We start from the raw sequence: 16243 nt of genomic DNA, 5'->3' as shown, positions 1-16243 counted from the left end.
CCCACCCTCCCTATCCCACCCCTCTAGGTGGTCACAAAGCACCGAGCTGATCTCCCTGTGCTATGTGGCTGCTTCCCACTAGCTATCAGTTTTACATTTGGTAGTGTATCTATGTCCATGCCACCCTCTCACTTCGTGTCCCAGCTTACCCTTCCCCCTCCCCGTGTCCTCAAGTCCATTCTCTACATCTGCATCTTTATTCATGTCCTGCCCCTAGGTTTTTCAGAACGATTTTTTTTTTTTTTTAGATTCCATATATATGTGTTAGCATATGGTATTTGTTTTTCTCTTTCTGACTTACTTCGCTCTGTATGACAGACTCTAGGTCCATCCACCTCACTACAAATAATTTTGTTTCTTTTTATGACTGAGTAATATTCCACTGTATATATGTGCCACATCCTCTTTATCCGTTCATCTGCCAATGGACACTTAGGTTGCTTCCGTGTCCTGGTTATTGTGGTACATGACTCTTTTGGAACTATGGTTTTCTCAAGGTATATGCCCAGTAGTGGGATTGTGGGGTCATGTGGTAATTCTATTTCTGGTTTCTTAAGGAACCTCCATACTGTTCTCCATAGTGGCTGTATCAATTTACATTCCCACCAACACTGCAAGAGGGTTCTCTTTTCTCCACACCTTCTCCAGCATTTATTGTTTCTAGATTTTTTGATGATGGCCATTCTGACCGGTGTGAGGTGATACCTCATTGTAGTTCTGATTTGCATTTCTCTAATGATTAGTGACGTTGAGCATCCTTTCATGTGTTTGTTGGCAGTCTGTATATCTTCTTTGGAGAAATGTCTATTTAGGTCTTCTGCCCATTTTTGGATTGCGTTGTTTGTGTGCTTGATACTGAGCTGCATGAGCTGCTGGTAAATTTTTGAGATTAATCCTTCGTCAGTTGCTTCATTTGCAAATATGTTCTCCCATTCTGAGGGCTGTCTTTTCGTCTTGTTTATGTTTTCCTTTGCTGTGCAAAAAGTTTTAAGCCCCATCCCTTATTGAGTAAACTCCTCCACTTGAGAATCACCTTCGTTTTTGCTGATAACTCCATACCCAGCACCTACCTCAGAGTCAGGTGAACAACAGCTCCTTTTTAAAAACATGATGACTGGTTGCCATAGGAAAAGCCGCATTTTCTGACGGTTAAGCTGGGGGGTTATGATTCCTCATAAGATTCCTTTCTAGTAAGCAGAGGTCCTTCAGCGAGGTTAAAATATGATTTGCTTTAGAAAAATTAGATGAGCATACATCCGTCACGTAAAGTGAGATGTGCCATGTTCTACTGAGCAACGGTGGTCTGGGACTTGCTCCTGTAACTGTCGCTACCTGACACTGGCCTGAGAAAAGAGTTAGCAAATCTCTGAACTTCAGAGGAGAGTCCCTTCTCTCCCCAACCTCACCCTCTACCACCCAGACACCGATCTCCAGGTCAGTTTGGTCACTGTTCTGCCGTAAAGGAAACTCATGGTGTTGTATGATGCCATCTTGTGCTCCAAGAGCAGCCACACAATGAGGACCCTCAGCCGATTCTAACCACACAGAAGAGAACACTGATGACACTGAAGACATCGTTCCTGCTCCCTCACTCGTTCACCAAGAGGGCAGGGAAGCAGAGCCTCCGCTCTGGCTCTCCAGGCCCACCATGTACAGGGGGTTCACAGGGTCCCTACAACTGGACTGGACCCCTCCTGGGATGTCAGACCTCTTGGCAACACATCCAAAGAAAGCAAGCTCGTGTGGATGCCTGCCTAGGAAACCAGCTCAGAGGGTGAAAGAGATGGCACAGCTGCTAGACGCAGGGGAAGAGGGGGGTCTCCCCACAGAGGGGATACAACGTGATGTCAGAGCAAGTCCCCACTGGACTGGGAGTCGCAGAGATGAGACGGTAAGTTCGACTTGGTCAATACCAAGTATCTGTGGGCAAAAGACTTATTTCTCTGAAATCTGATTTTCTCATTGGTGCAAAAAGATTAGAAGAGAGAATTAAAAAAAAATCTTCCAACCCTCCAATTCTGAGAGTGACAACCTACCGGTTGTGGGGCCCTCTGACAGGTACCATGGAAGATAAAGAGATATAGGATACATTTCTCATTAATCCAGGATCATGCTCATGTGGAGAAAAGAGGAAAGTTGACCTCGTGACTGACCCTCTATTGTCACACTGGATTCTGCACGTGTACACATACACACACATGCACGGACCCACAAATATCAGGCAATACATATTATCTATCCTTGTTTTGGATGCGTGTTAAGTCCTATACCTGTTCAGAAAAGGGATTTCCAGATTTTCAGGAGATATTTCATACTCTCCTGAGAGATTTCAGAGGGTTAGGAAAAATTTCATTTGATCAGTGCTTGGAATGGGTAGTGACGGTGAGGTAAAGCTTGGGATCACATCATTGGGAAATAGTAGATTAAGTAATATATATATATTTTCCATTGCAGGTCTCCTCAGCAACTCTGACAAGCAAATGTATGTTGAGACACTCTAAGAGAGGTCAAGACTGCAGTGTCCCAAACTATGGGCCACAGAGTCTTTCATTCTTTTTTTTTTTTTTTTTTAACATCTGTATTGGAGTATAATTGCTTTACAATGTTGTGTTAGTTTCTGCTGTATAACAAAGTAAATCAGCTATACGTATACATATGTCCCCATATCCCCTCCCTCTTGTGCCTCCCTCCCACCCTCCCTACCCCACCCCACTAGGTGGTCCCAAAGCACTGAGCCAATCTCCCCATGCGATGCAGCTGCTTCCCACTAGCTAGCTATTTTACATTTGGTCGTGTATATATGTCAATGCTACTCTCTCACTTCGTCCCTTTTATTCTGATAAGTTTCTCAAGTGAGGAAGGTTCAGAGAAATACCCTTTGGGAAATAGTGTACCAAAGAGACTGTAAATTCCCTGAGGTCAGGGACTGGGCCTTGCTTACCACGACCTCTCCAGCACCTGGCACGACACTGGGCACATGGAAAGGATTCAGTAAAATATAATAAAATAAAAATTGGCCAAATGACCAGATGAGTAATTGCTGAATTCCAAGTGGCAAGACTGGCATTCGCAACGACACGGTGGCGAGAGTATATGCCAAGGAGCAGGGAACCATCTGTCCAAGGTGGCACCCGTCACTGTCTGGGCTCCAGATGGATACGGGTAAGCCTTTCGGGTGAGGCTGCCTTTGCCTCCTCAAGGAGCCACGGGCTACAAATCCTTAAGGCATCCTGAAAGACTTTCACTCATTTTATTCCCCAAAATGGGGTAATAAAAGAGCTTCATGAAGAATTCTCTACTAAGGATAAGTAACAAATGAGTTAAGGCTACTCATCGGTCAGACTCCATAATGTACTTACAGATTATTTTCGTTTCTTTACTGCCACCTTCTGGTCCCCAGGCACCTACTTGGTAGTTTTGAAATGCTACCTTATATTTGTGGTTCACGACGGCATCCTTTTTTTTCTTTGGCAGGCCACACCGCTTGCGGGATCTTAGTTCCCAGACCAGAGATCGAACCCCGGGCCGGCAGTGAAAGCGTCGAAGCCTAACCACTGGACTGCCAGGGAATTCCCCACGATGGCATTTTAAGCACTTGTTCACATCCTTTACCTCATATGACATTACACAGGTTAGATGTGGTTCGGGTGGCCTTTACTCTTTTCTCATTTGATCCGAAGGCCATAAAGAACTTAAGGGATTTGCCTAGTGACCGAAAGGTAGGAGCTGAGAAAGGACTAACCATGCCTGTTGTTTTCTCCAAGGAGCAAACACCGGGGTTAGTCATCCGGCTTTGTCCAGCTACATTTGCAAAGACTTCTATCGCCCTCTCACCCCTTCACGAGCACAACCTTGCATGGAAAATCCCTTGCCCTTAAAAAAGAGAATACTGTTCAAATATACCTTGATCTTTTCAAGGGTAAAATCCATTCCACTTTACAGGGTCTCTGAGAAAAGAATATAGGGGATCTATGATGGATTTTTTTTTATCTGACAGTCAAGATACCATAGTGTCCTACAGCACAACCCCGAGATGGAGGTCCGCCAGCTTCTTCTGAAACATACCTTGGTCTGGAAGCAGCAGTAGAGCTGGGTTAGGTACGGGTGTTTCCGCGCCAGAGCCAGAATCCTCTTCTCTGTCATCGTGCAGTCTACGTCATCGTCCTGAAGGATGACATCCTTCTTTAGGACCTTCACAGCATACACTTCATCTTTGCCTTTGCGCTCCGCCAACATGACCTGTAATCAACCAACACCACCCCGTAAGTCTACGCTTGTAGGGAATCAAAAGAAACCCAAGTCAACAGCAAATGCTTTAAAAACTCCTTCTTTTTCCCTTTAATTTAAAATAGCATAATAGTATTTAAAATGTAAAGACTACCCATCCTAGTACAGCTACTACAATTTATTTATTTTTAATCTCTAACAGTGTCCAGGCAAAGAAAAGTTCAATGCACATCTATTAAATAATTACTCGTATGTTCATATAATTTGTCGCACTTGCAATTAGAGTACAGCAAATACATTTTATTTAACTGAACATTATTTCATAAGCATTTCTCGACGTGGTCTCCACCATATCATAGTTGCTGATACTCAATTCAAGTACATCAGTAACAGTTTAACCATTTACCTCATATTAGACACTTGAGTTACATCTAATTATTATTATATAAACTGCATCAAGCGCTTTTATACACATAATTTTTTCTTTCTTTCATATCACAGTTTTAAGATGGAAAGCCTTAGAAGTGGATTATAGAGTTAAGTATTTTGCACATTTCCTAACTGACTTTCAAAGAGGATGTGCAATGTAATCTGCCACTAGCAATGCAGAAGTGCTTTAGTTTCATGCAAATTTACCAACAGTGGGTGCTTTCACTTACAAAACGTTTTTGCTCATGTCATGGGTGTGAAATGTTACCTCAATGCTGTTTTAACTGGTAATGAAACTAAAAATTTTTTTTTCTAATTATATTTACTTTTTGTGCGAATTATTTGTCAATTTCCTCCGTCTAGTTATCTATTTTTCTACACATCTGTATGGGCTTGGTATATAAAGTTACTACCACTTTACTTTTTGCAAATGTTTTTCTAAGACTGTTTTATGATTTTCTGTCATTTTTTTCTATTGGACAGGGTCCCCTGTCTTATGTAGTCGAATCTGTCCTTGTTTACCTTTATGGTTTCCTCTATAGCATTAAAGCTGGGAACGTGATTCCTTCTCCAGAGAGCAAATTAACAGTTCTATTTTCTTAAAGTTTTCCTATCATTTGATATTTTTGCACTCATTTCCCTATAAATGGGACAAGACTTTCTCCCATTAAATAACTCCTAAGTACAGTATTCTAGTAGAGCTAAAGAACAGTAACTCAGAGGCTTCAAGAGAGTGTTCAGGATGTTACCCTGAAGACCTCTGTCGCTCACATGTAATACAAACTCTTTAAAACTGGCTCAGACTTTGGCTGCAATTTCTCTGAAGAAGCAACCTAAATGCTCCGGAGTCATCACAGTTCCCACCCTGCTTATACCCTATGAAAACCTGGAAACTCTGAGCCTGCTTCTTTCCCCTTGAATCTTGCTCAAAGTTAAACCAGGTCCTGCTCACATCCCAGAGTTATGCCTCCTCGGAGGACTGGGGTCTGTTTCTTATTTAACCAGTCTCCAAAGAATGTGATTGCTTCATCTTTTGCCATTTAAGCCAATCCCAGTTCCTTTCCTGCCACTGCAATCTCAGGATGAGATGGGGCAGGTGAGATGGGTTAAGAACCGGGTCTCGTAGCCTGGGGGTTCCAGAGAGCCACTCCCTTCGGAGAGAAGTGGAGCAGGTCTGCAGCTCAGCCTGCAAAAGTCCAGGACGCGTGAGGGCATGGGACCCCTGGGATCTCCCAGAGCCAGGCACCTGGGCCCCAGAGCACCGGCGCTCTGCTCTGGGGAGTCCTAGAAAGATGACTCCCATCGACCCTCAGGCATGGCTTTGGGAAGAGCAGGAATAATCAGGGGTCTGAACTGAAGTGTCAACCAGCTTCCTAGGCTCTCTGCCCTTCCATCTTCTTTCTAAAATAAACGGGATTATTTTTCCATCTCACCCCACCTTCAGAATGCTGGCTGATCACTGCAAATACTTTAGCGGGCACACTCTGCACCCACGCCCCACATCGCTGTGTCGGGCTCGGGGTGAGCAGGAGAGGGAGAATGGAACCGAGGGCAGTGGCCCCTCATCCAAGACATGAGACAGTTGTGCCCAATCTCTTGCCAGGTGCAGAGGACAAACAAGACATTTAGTCAGTGGCAGAAAAGTCAGTTGAATGACATTATATTTCCAAAGTAATACATGCTAAGATTTCCTTTGAGCCCCAAGTTCACTGAGGGCAGAGATTCTAGAATTCATTTCCAAAGGCTTCACGATGAATAAAAGCCAGAATTTCAGACGGATCTCTGAAGGGAAGAAAGCTATCGTTACTATTATCGATAATGGGATGCCAAGCACACGTAGTGCAATTTAAACCGTTCCAAGTGCTTTCTCCCCCACTCTCTCACTTGATTCCTGTCCCCATTTGACAAACGAGAAAAACTAAATCCCAGAGAGGTGGAATGACTACACTGAACTCCCACAGCTAGTTAGCAGGAGAACCCTGGCTCCTGTCTGCTTGGCCTCAGGCCGTCGGCACTCAACAAGGAAGGAAAACATAATGAGACTTGGCTGAAATGTTCATCACTTAATCTTGGACCAAACCAGCAGCCCCGCCCCTGCATGTCACAGACCTTGCCGAAGCTGCCTTTGCCCAACACCTTGATGAAGGTGAACTCATCCAGGCCCAAGCGCTTGGCCTGGCCTTGCCGGACTTCACCATTCTCGCCCGGGCTCGCCAGCTGGCCGTCGGTGGATGCTGCTGCCCTGTGCTCCTCCCCTCGGTTGTCAAATGACAAGGCCTTCCGGATGTTGTTTTCAAGTTCTTTTATTTCTAGGGCCAAGGGTGACAAGATACTGAATTAGCGCATACCTCAAGAGCCCTTCCCATTAGGATTTAATACTCAGAATTTACCCCCATGAGCTCTCAACCCTCTTTCTGGTTCTTCACAGCAGCAGACCCAGTGGGGCATCCCTTTACGCGCCCTTCATTTGCTCTGCACACTTTCCTTGGCACCTAACGTACAGCAAGGCCTAGGCATGCAAAGAGGAGGCCGTCCCCGCCAACCAACTCCTTCAGATCCCTCCTTTTACTCTGGGACCAGGTCACCTCTCCGAAAGCCCCCTTCAACCAGTAGCCTATTTATTCCATTATTCTAGGAGTGATGGAGGAATCCTGGCCTTCTCTGGAACCTCGCAGAGTCCCAAAGGCAACAGGTACCCTTCCAGTTTCCTTTGAAAATTAGAACAATGACTAATGGAGAACCATTGTTACAGTAATTATTGGTGAGGTAATTATTTCAACAGCTGGGACTAAGAAGCCTTTACCTTCTAAGGGACTTTATTTGGCCTTGTTGCTGGGTTTATTCTAAATACCCATCTTACACAAGGTTATTTAACAAAATGAGCGATGGGCTCACCATTACCAAAATAACTGCTTCCCAAGAGTGACATGCTGCCAATTTATCTAGGACGGGACAGGGATTCCTCAGAACAATTTCACAACTGTGACACAGCCTCGTGCCCCTCCAGAGTATGTGACCTGAATTAACCTGGGAATGATAAGGCTGGATGATCCTTTGACCTTTTCTATTTGAGGAAGCTTTATTGTTAGCTATATATTCACCAAGACGTACACTCCTCTGTGTAGGAATGGGCATCTTAAGCATAACCCACTTTTAAAAGATGCTCGTGAATAACTGGGATCACAGGAGGGGAACACAAACTACTGACCCTTGGGAATCAGAATCACGCATCAGTGACCACGTGCTGCTTGACATAAAGACAACTTTGGCTTCTTTTCAGAAGGACTGAGGCCCATGAGAGCTCACTCCAGGAACCTGGAGATCTTCCTTGGATCTGGAGTTTGACTACTCTGAGATGTGTCGGGGCAGGGTAGAGGGCAGGGGTGAAGACAGCTTCCGAGTCTACAGATATGCCCACACCAATTCTGCAGTTTTCTATCTCTTACTCTTAACTAAGTATAACTTCTGGTCTCAGCACAGAGCTTCTCAGCCTAACTTCCAAGGCAAGTTAATAAATGGATTTTGGAAGACAGAACTTGGATGCTCGGGGATATCAAAACTTGAAGAAAATGTCTTTCTATGTTTTCTTACAACAGAGGGAAAGAGGAATAGTGCCTTATTTCTGCTCTGCAATAATGCCATGTCTTGCTAAGAGGGTTTTCACGTCCCTTTGTGCTCACAACGCTGCTGGGAAATGCCGTACTTGCACTGACTGGGGCCAAAGAGAGGTCCTGAGGGGCACGGTGTCCTGCCAAGGCTGGACAGCACTCTGGGCAGGGACCAGGCCTAGAAAGCCGGGCACCCCATCCCTTACTTGGGGGTCTCTTTACCATATGACCCTGTCTCCTTGAAGCTCTCAAAGGAGCTCTCAGCATTAAAAAAGGGAAACACGAAGATACCCACACCGGGCCGGGATAGTACCTGCTTGCTTGGAGGCCCCAGAGTGCCGTCAGCTTACTAACAGATGGGTCAAACGTCTTTTGAAATGAAGCAGAGTATAAAGATGCAGAAAGTAAACCAGAGCAGCATGAAGAGGCACTCAGACCAATTATTTTGTGGCCTCAGGACTGGCATACCCCCTTGCAGCTGTTTTATTTACTCCTAGGTAGGGGCTAGGGTCACTCCAAGGGCTGGGTCACAGTGATGACCCCCGGGGGGTGTTCGATGGCATGGATTCTGAGAATGGGGTCCCTATGCCAGGGGGGGCGCAGTCTCACCCTTACCACTGACTTAGTTCCTGACCTTTGGACAAACCTTTTCAACTCTCTGCCTTCCACTTCCCACCCTGTAACCTGGGGACAGTAAGGGAGCATGGACAAGAGAGTCGGCGTGAGCATAAAATAAGGATAAGGAAGACGAAGGAAAAGGGGCTACAGAACATCAAGGCGCTACTGTTATGATTCATTAATGATGGTGAATGTTCTGCCGATGCAAAAATCCCTTCCCAGTGAGATCTGGTTCCGGTCACCAGAGGGGAAGGTCTTAAACGTATGCGTGCCTCCTCAGCCCCGGCATCCTTGGAGGAAACCTCTGATGACTTTCAGCACATTCTGACAGGGAAGGAAACGTCCTGAGCTGAGCTCTAGAGGGGAGGCAGTCCTAGAGCTGGCTTCCTCCCCACTGCTTCTCTCAGGGGCTTGCCAGCTTCACCTTCCTATCCCCACCCACCCACGTGGTAGATGCCCTCCCCCACCCATCCCCCGACTCCTGCCCTGTTCTCAGGTTTCGGGGTACCTTGATGAGAGTCAGGGAGGAAGGAAGTCAGACTCAACTGAGCAGCGCTGACGGGCCTGGGAGCAGACGCTGGGCAGCGGGGTAAGAGAAGGGCTTCGCCCTCTCCTGAACGTGGAACCAGGGAGAGGCAAAAGACAAAAAAAACGAACCACAGCACCCCAGTTCGCTCTCTCTCACCCTGCCTGGGGGGGATTTCAGGCTGGCACAGCCGTTTAGTGCCTCACCCTCAAGAAAGCCTTGTAGAGGGAAAGCACAGCTAAGGAGTCAGCTGGGAAAGGTCACCTGGAGACCCTCCAGGGCTGCTGGCTGGCTGTTTGTGCTCGCAAGGCCATGCTTGGATGAAGAGGCCTTGGGCTCCCTCGTCCTTCCAAGGACAGAGCTCAGAGGTAAAGAAGCAAATCTGAGTCTCACCTTGGTCACAAGGGGAGGTGGGGGCCGACCTCGATCGATCTTCCTCAGACGGTGAGCTTCCAGAGGCAGGCTGCGGGGACTCAGCACCAGCAATGAGCTAGACAGAGGGAGAGAACGAGGGCAGAGAGGGATCAGAAGGGAGCGCAGGGAGTTTCCCTGAGGTCAAAAGCATCAAGAAACGATGCCAGGGGCCCTAGGAGTCCCTGGCGCACAGCAGCAGTTGCTGAATTGACAGTTTGAAGGCAGAGACTCAAGGTTTCATTTGCCAATTAAAGGGAAAAAAACAAGAGACGTCAGTTTGATTTTTATTCTATCCAAATACAGCTGACCTTTCCAGGCGAAGCCCAACCTCACCCCTTCCATGAAACCTCCTTGCCTACCCAAGAAACGCAAGTTACCTCATCCAGAGCAACTTGACACCTGCCTCTAACAGCTGCTTTGCCATCTATTCATTGCTTTGTTCAGCTTCATTTAGTTTTTGGGGCTGGCTACTCAGGTAGACTGTAGGTTCTTTGAAAGTAAGACCCTATCTAGTATTTGTACTGCCCCTGGTGACTGCAGAGAGTGATAACACATAACAGAAGCTCAATAAACATCTTCAGGTGTATCGGTATTTGTCGGCAATTGGCAAATTTTAGCAGGACACCCCCAGTGAAGTCTGTTTCCTGGCATAGATGCTGGCATATCCATTTTAAGTTCCCACTTAAGTCAGAGGTTTAGACTCAGAGACTGCAAGCCCTCCTGCTCCCTTTTACTCTTGATCTACCTGCTGTGCACACACGTTCTTTCTGGATGATGGACTACTTGCAAGGGGCAAACGTTAAGGGAACCAACACTCTAGCAAGCCTGACGCTCCTGCAAAGAAGCCCTTTAAGCGTCTGGCCAAGGGCACCTGCCTCCCATCCTCTCGTACTAACTTGAGCTACTATTTGGTTCACTTGACTTTTTCCAGCTTTTGCATTAGAAGCATCAAAGCAATAAAAATATCAGGACTGAAGCCCTTTAGTCTTTGACTTTGTTCCTTCCTGAATTTCTCCATGTTGGCTTCTTACCTCCAGGATCTCCCAAATCCAGGACAGACAGACAATGCCTGGCTACTGCCATTATGGCCCATGTAAATACAGGGGAGGGGGCAGGTACTGAGTTTTCTCTGAAGTGTTTCATGACAATAAGGATTCTGCCTCAGCTTACTTCTAGCAAGAAACAAAATCATGTCCCCTGAACAGGGCTCCCTGTAGAGCTCATAGATGTGTGTGTTCAACGCTGTCATCACAGGCTGTTCGTCTAACCCGCCTCCTCGGTGGAGCCCCAGTATTCTGGGTGCTGACATTCTGCTTGCAACTCCAACGTCTTGGGTCAATAACTGAAGCCCTGTTTCCACCAGGGGGACGGACAGAGCTGAGAAGAGCCACCAGAGCACAAAATCTCACAGTTGACGGGAGAAGAGAATGTTTTTTTCCTCCAATCCTTAAAAAGCTGCTTTGTTGATTGGAAAGGTAAGGAAGGAGGTTAAGAAGATGGAAACAATCCAAACCTTCCCATTTCAGGGAAAAGGCTCCTCTGAGACGCAGCAGGGGAAACGCGTGGGCAGCTTCTAAAATGCCCTTCGGAAGGCATTTCAAGCGAAACTTCAGGGACATTTAGGAGTCAAGTTGTAGAGGCGCCCAGAGTCAGGCTTGTTTTCTAGTTTAAAAAAAAAAAAAAACAATGCCCAATACCGGGCAACAAGGGCCACCCACCCCCACCAGGATTTCTTGCCCAGTTAACATGGTTCCAATTTTCTCATAACTTAGTCTTTCAGAGAATTCTTACATTTTCTAGGCTAGGATCCAAGGCTAAGAAGGGCCTTCAAACAAAATGCTATGGATACCTTTAGCTCTATTTACATCTGTGGGCCCTGACTTACCAAAATAACATTTTAGCAAATGGATCTCTTCCTACTGACATTCAGAATGTTACACGGATAGAGACAGGGCTTTGGTCTCCAAAGACAGGCCCAGATGTTTCATGTCGCGGGACATAACAATATTCCTCGGGCAGCCGGGTGCCGGCACTAACACAAATCTTCTTGGCTTGCTTCCTAGAAAAGAATGTGGTTCCAGCTCTTCATCCATTTATCCTCATTAAAGTGATACCAGAGGCAAAGTCTGAGCACTGACATTGCTTTCATGCCAGTCCTGGAGGCAGATAAGTCTATTTCCCTGTCTAGAGTCGAGTCTTTTCTGGAGGGAATTCCAGAGTCCTCATCTTGAAGCTGATGTTCCCCTAAGAAACAGCACACCTGAGACTTGCTTAGCTTTTCCCCACCTCTGGAACCGAAGGAGACTTTCATGTTACCTGCCTGACCTTTTCTTTTTTCTTTTTTCTTGAAGCACGTGCTGCTTCAAGTCCAGTGTCTCAAACCCAGCAGTCTCAGAACTTCACTCCAAGTGACTCTCCGGAAGCCAACACAGAGATGCTGGCTCACAAAGAGCTCCAGAAACACCACCAAAGAGCCAGTTACCTTTTTCCTCCTCTGGCCACTGTTGGTGATTTTGTCTGGAGTGACGCCCAGGTCAGCCAGCACTTTGGCAATGCCCCTGGCGTCCACGCCACAGTTGGGAGCCACGTTGGTCTCGCAGCGCCGGTGAACGTTCATCTTGCAGACTGTAAGGAAGCACAGAGGAGAGGCTTCCAAATGGTCATAGCCTAAAACATTCCCTTATTTTGTGCTGGTTGTAAAAGGAACACATGTTCATTTGTCAGAATTTGGAAAATGGAGAAAGACAAAAAAAGAAAAATGAAAGATCACCCATCATCCCCTCACATAGAACTAAAATCATCCATCAAACCACCATACGGAGATAACCAGTTTATGGATAAATAAAAACCACACTGAAATTTCCTTTCAGGGAGCAGAACACTGACCATAGAACTTAACTGGTTTCTCTGAAGAAAGTTCATTTGGATGCTGAACCCAAATGGGTCCCCGGTACACAGTTCACTCTATTACTCTGCTGAAATGTGGGAATACTCCCGAGAGAGGAACGCCCACAGTACAGCCTATCAAGATGCTCATCTGAAAACAAGGAGACTGAATGAGGTGATCTCCAAGGCCCCTTTCAAATCCAAAATCTGGGTTCAAAGGGACAAAGGCCATGCTTGAATGTCTTTGTTTTGTCCACATCACTTCTCTGTCCTTGGTGTAGGACATCAAAGGCGAAGACGTAAACTGTTTGGGTTTCCAGTCCAGCACATAAGGAGCTTGGAAGTTGTTGCTCTGCCCTAATGAGTAAAAAGCTGAACAAACTGGAAAATCAACAACTCTTCTTAAGATTTATCAGCGAAGTAAGGTCACAGGGCAAACCACTGCCCTGAGGGAGAGACAGACAGGTAACTATATGAATCACAACTTAGTGGAGCAGAAACTCCCGAGCAGCAACCCCGTGGAAACCAGTGCAGGGTAGGGAAGCTGGCACTGAAATTGGCGAACTGCTGGGGTCCCAGAGTGGACAAGTCTGAGAGTCAAAGACTCTAGGCTGACCCCGTCATAGGGGTCCCCACACTTTGGGAGCTTTACCTCTAATTGTCTGACCAGGTTTCTCACAGTGAACATTGGAGAAAAATTCCCTCCTGCTTATGACAGGGGGAGAGGGAAAGGATTTTGAAATACACCAGAGCACCCTGTTCTTAACAAGGCCTATTCTCAGGAGAAGCTATTTTGCCAGAGACTAAACTATTGTAGTTTTATCAGATCCTAAGCAACCTGGGGGAAGGGAAATACCCAACTCCAGCCCATGCTAGCTATCCTGTCCCACATAAGGTGGAGGGGTGGGGGACCCTGAGAAACATGTGTAAGGCTCATAGTTCAGAGGCACAGGCTCACAGAAAGACTGAGATCAAATCACAGGAATACAGAATGCTTCCCCTCCCCCAACACCTTAGCACCATGTTACTAAAGGCCTTTTATTGCAGTTCCTGTTACCCAACACATCACGTCTGACTATCAAAAAAAAAAAAAAAAAAATTACAAGGCATACTAAAAGGCAAAAAACAGTTTGAAGAGACAGGGCAAGCAGCAGAACCAGACTGAGACATGGCAGGGATGTTAGAATAACCAGACCAGGAATTTAAAACAACTATGATTGATATGCTACGGGCTCTAATCAATAAAGCAGACAGCATGTAAGAACAGACGGGCAGAGAGATGGAAATTCTAAGAAAGAGTCCAAAGGAAATGCTGGAACTCAGAAACACCGCAACAGAAACGAGGAAGGTCACTGACGGGCCCATTAGTAGGATGGACATAACTGAGAAAAGAATCTCTGAGCCTGAGGATATGTCAATAGAAACTTCCAAAACAGAAAAGCAAGGGAAACATACTGGAAAAAAAAAAAAAAGGAACAGAATATCTAATAAATGTGGAATGATTACAAAAGATGTAACATATGTGTATGGGAATACTAGAAGGAGAAAAAAGGGAGAAATGAACAAAAGAAATATTTGAAGCAAAAACGACTGAGTGTGTCCTCAAATTAAAGTCAGACACCGAACCGCAGACCCAGTAAGCTTAGAGAACACCAAGCAGGATAAATGACAAAAATCAAAACCAATAACAAACTACACCTAGGCATATCATATACAAGCTGCATAAAATCAGAGGTAAAGAAAAATAATCCTGAAAGAAACCAGAAGGAAGTAACATCTTACCTACAGAGAAGCAAAGATAAGAATTACATCTGACTTCTCAGAAACCACATAAGCAAGAAGAGAGTAGACTGAAACGCTTAAAGTACTGAGAGGGGAAAAAAATGCAGAGTTCTGTAGCCTGTGAAATTATCCTTCACAAGTGAAGGAGAAATAAAGACTTTCTCAGACAAATAAAAATTGAGGGAATTTGCTGCCAATAGACCTGCCTTGCAAGAAATGTTAAAAGAAGTTCTTCAGGCAGAAGGGGAGAGGCAGCATGTGGAAAGGAGGGCCTCTGGAGTGTGGAGCTCCTGAGTTTGGAGGCTATTAGCAAAAGATGGTGGGTCGCTTGGCAAACAGTGAAGCAAATACTAGACGTAAAAATATAGTAGAAAACTGTTTTGGAGCAGCTGGCCAACCCTTAACTATACCTGGACGGGTTCTTACTGGAGAAGGAGCATTGACTAAGTTGTGCAGAAAAAAGCCTAAAGCAAGGCAGTTTTTCTAATTTAATGATATTCTTGTGTATGGCAATACTGCCATCCAGAAGAAAAAATATAACAAACAACGTATTATTCCCCTGGAAAATGTCACAATTGATTCTCTCACAGATGAGGGAGACTTGAGGAATGGATGGCTGATCAAGACACCAACTAAATCATCTGCAGTTTATTCTGCCACTGCCACTGAGAAATCTGAATGGATGAATCACATAGATAAATGTGTTACTGATTTGCTCTCCAAAAGCGGGAAGACACCCAGTACGAACATGCTGCTGTCTGGGTTCCTGACTCTGAGGCAACTGTACGTATGCATTGTCAGACAGCAAAATTCACACCTGTTAAGCGTCGTCACCACTGCCGCAAATGTGGTTTTGTTGTCTGTGGGCCCTGCTCTGAAGAGACTTCTTCCCAGCCAGTCCTCTAAGCCTGTGAAGATTTGTGACTTCTACTATGACCTGCTTTCTACTGGGGACATGGCCAGGTGACAGCCTACTAGATCAGACTCTTACAGTCAGTCATTGAAGTCTCCTTTAAATGATGTATCTGATGATGATGACGACGATGATAGCAGTGACTAAGGGAATATTTTGAAATATTTAATCGGACGTGACTATCTGAGAAATCAGCTTTGGGGGGAATGTAAAATCCTGAGCTTTCTGTCAGTTTTGCTCTAGCAATGAATTTGCCTGAGAAACTTTTAACCTATGTGCCTCAATATATTCTACAGAACATAGGTCCTGTTACCATCCCCCAAACCCAACTGCTGCTGCCACTGTCTCCTCACCTCCCCCAGCTCCCTATTCTTCTATAGGGACAGACTATTGTGAATATATCAGAAAAGTTTTTGGTTTCTTATTCTTGTTTTAATTCTACACTATTTTCTTGAATGGTTGGGAAAAGATGTTTATTTAACATATCATGTACTATACTGTTGTTTATTATATGTTCTGTAATATGGAGAACCTAAAAGCAAAGAATGATGGAAAAGGAGTATGATGTGGTTAGCTAATAACGTTATTAGCTTTTTTCTAACCATCCTATCTAAAGGTTAAGACACCAGTAACAGAAATACATGCTTTGGAAATACTTTGTTTGGCTTTTTCATATACCAGGTGGTGCCTTATCATAACAGCACTGTTGCATGTAATAAGCCCCTACCTTCTCACTTTTCAGTTTGTCTTAAAAATACACTGGTGCAGGGCTTCCCTGGTGGCGCAGTGGTTGAGAGTCCACCTGCTGGTGCAGGGGACACGGGTTCGTGCCCGGTCCGG

The 16243-nt window shown here is 45.5% G+C and overlaps 1 protein-coding gene and 1 pseudogene across 1 annotated transcript in view; one reads left to right on the top strand and one right to left on the bottom strand.

The window, feature by feature from the left end:
* Positions 1 to 16243, bottom strand: part of PRKCE (protein kinase C epsilon) — a gene marked incomplete at its 5' end in the record, with an annotated part of 189627 nt that overhangs the window by 156549 nt on the left and 16835 nt on the right. The window contains 4 exons of the mRNA XM_007459990.1: positions 4066 to 4239; positions 6766 to 6965; positions 9802 to 9898; positions 12305 to 12447. Coding sequence (XP_007460052.1) covers positions 4066 to 4239; positions 6766 to 6965; positions 9802 to 9898; positions 12305 to 12447 — 614 coding nt within the window. The remainder of the gene's footprint in view (positions 1 to 4065; positions 4240 to 6765; positions 6966 to 9801; positions 9899 to 12304; positions 12448 to 16243) is intronic.
* LOC103084704 (pleckstrin homology domain-containing family F member 2 pseudogene) lies at positions 14807 to 15550 on the top strand (annotated as a pseudogene).

The sequence above is a fragment of the Lipotes vexillifer genome, unplaced genomic scaffold (genome assembly GCF_000442215.2).
Source record: "Lipotes vexillifer unplaced genomic scaffold, Lipotes_vexillifer_v1.1 scaffold666, whole genome shotgun sequence".
In the NCBI taxonomy this organism is placed as follows: domain Eukaryota; kingdom Metazoa; phylum Chordata; class Mammalia; order Artiodactyla; family Lipotidae; genus Lipotes; species Lipotes vexillifer.
The sequence above is the reverse complement of the archived record's forward strand: the minus strand, read 5'-3'. Positions and strand labels throughout refer to the sequence as shown.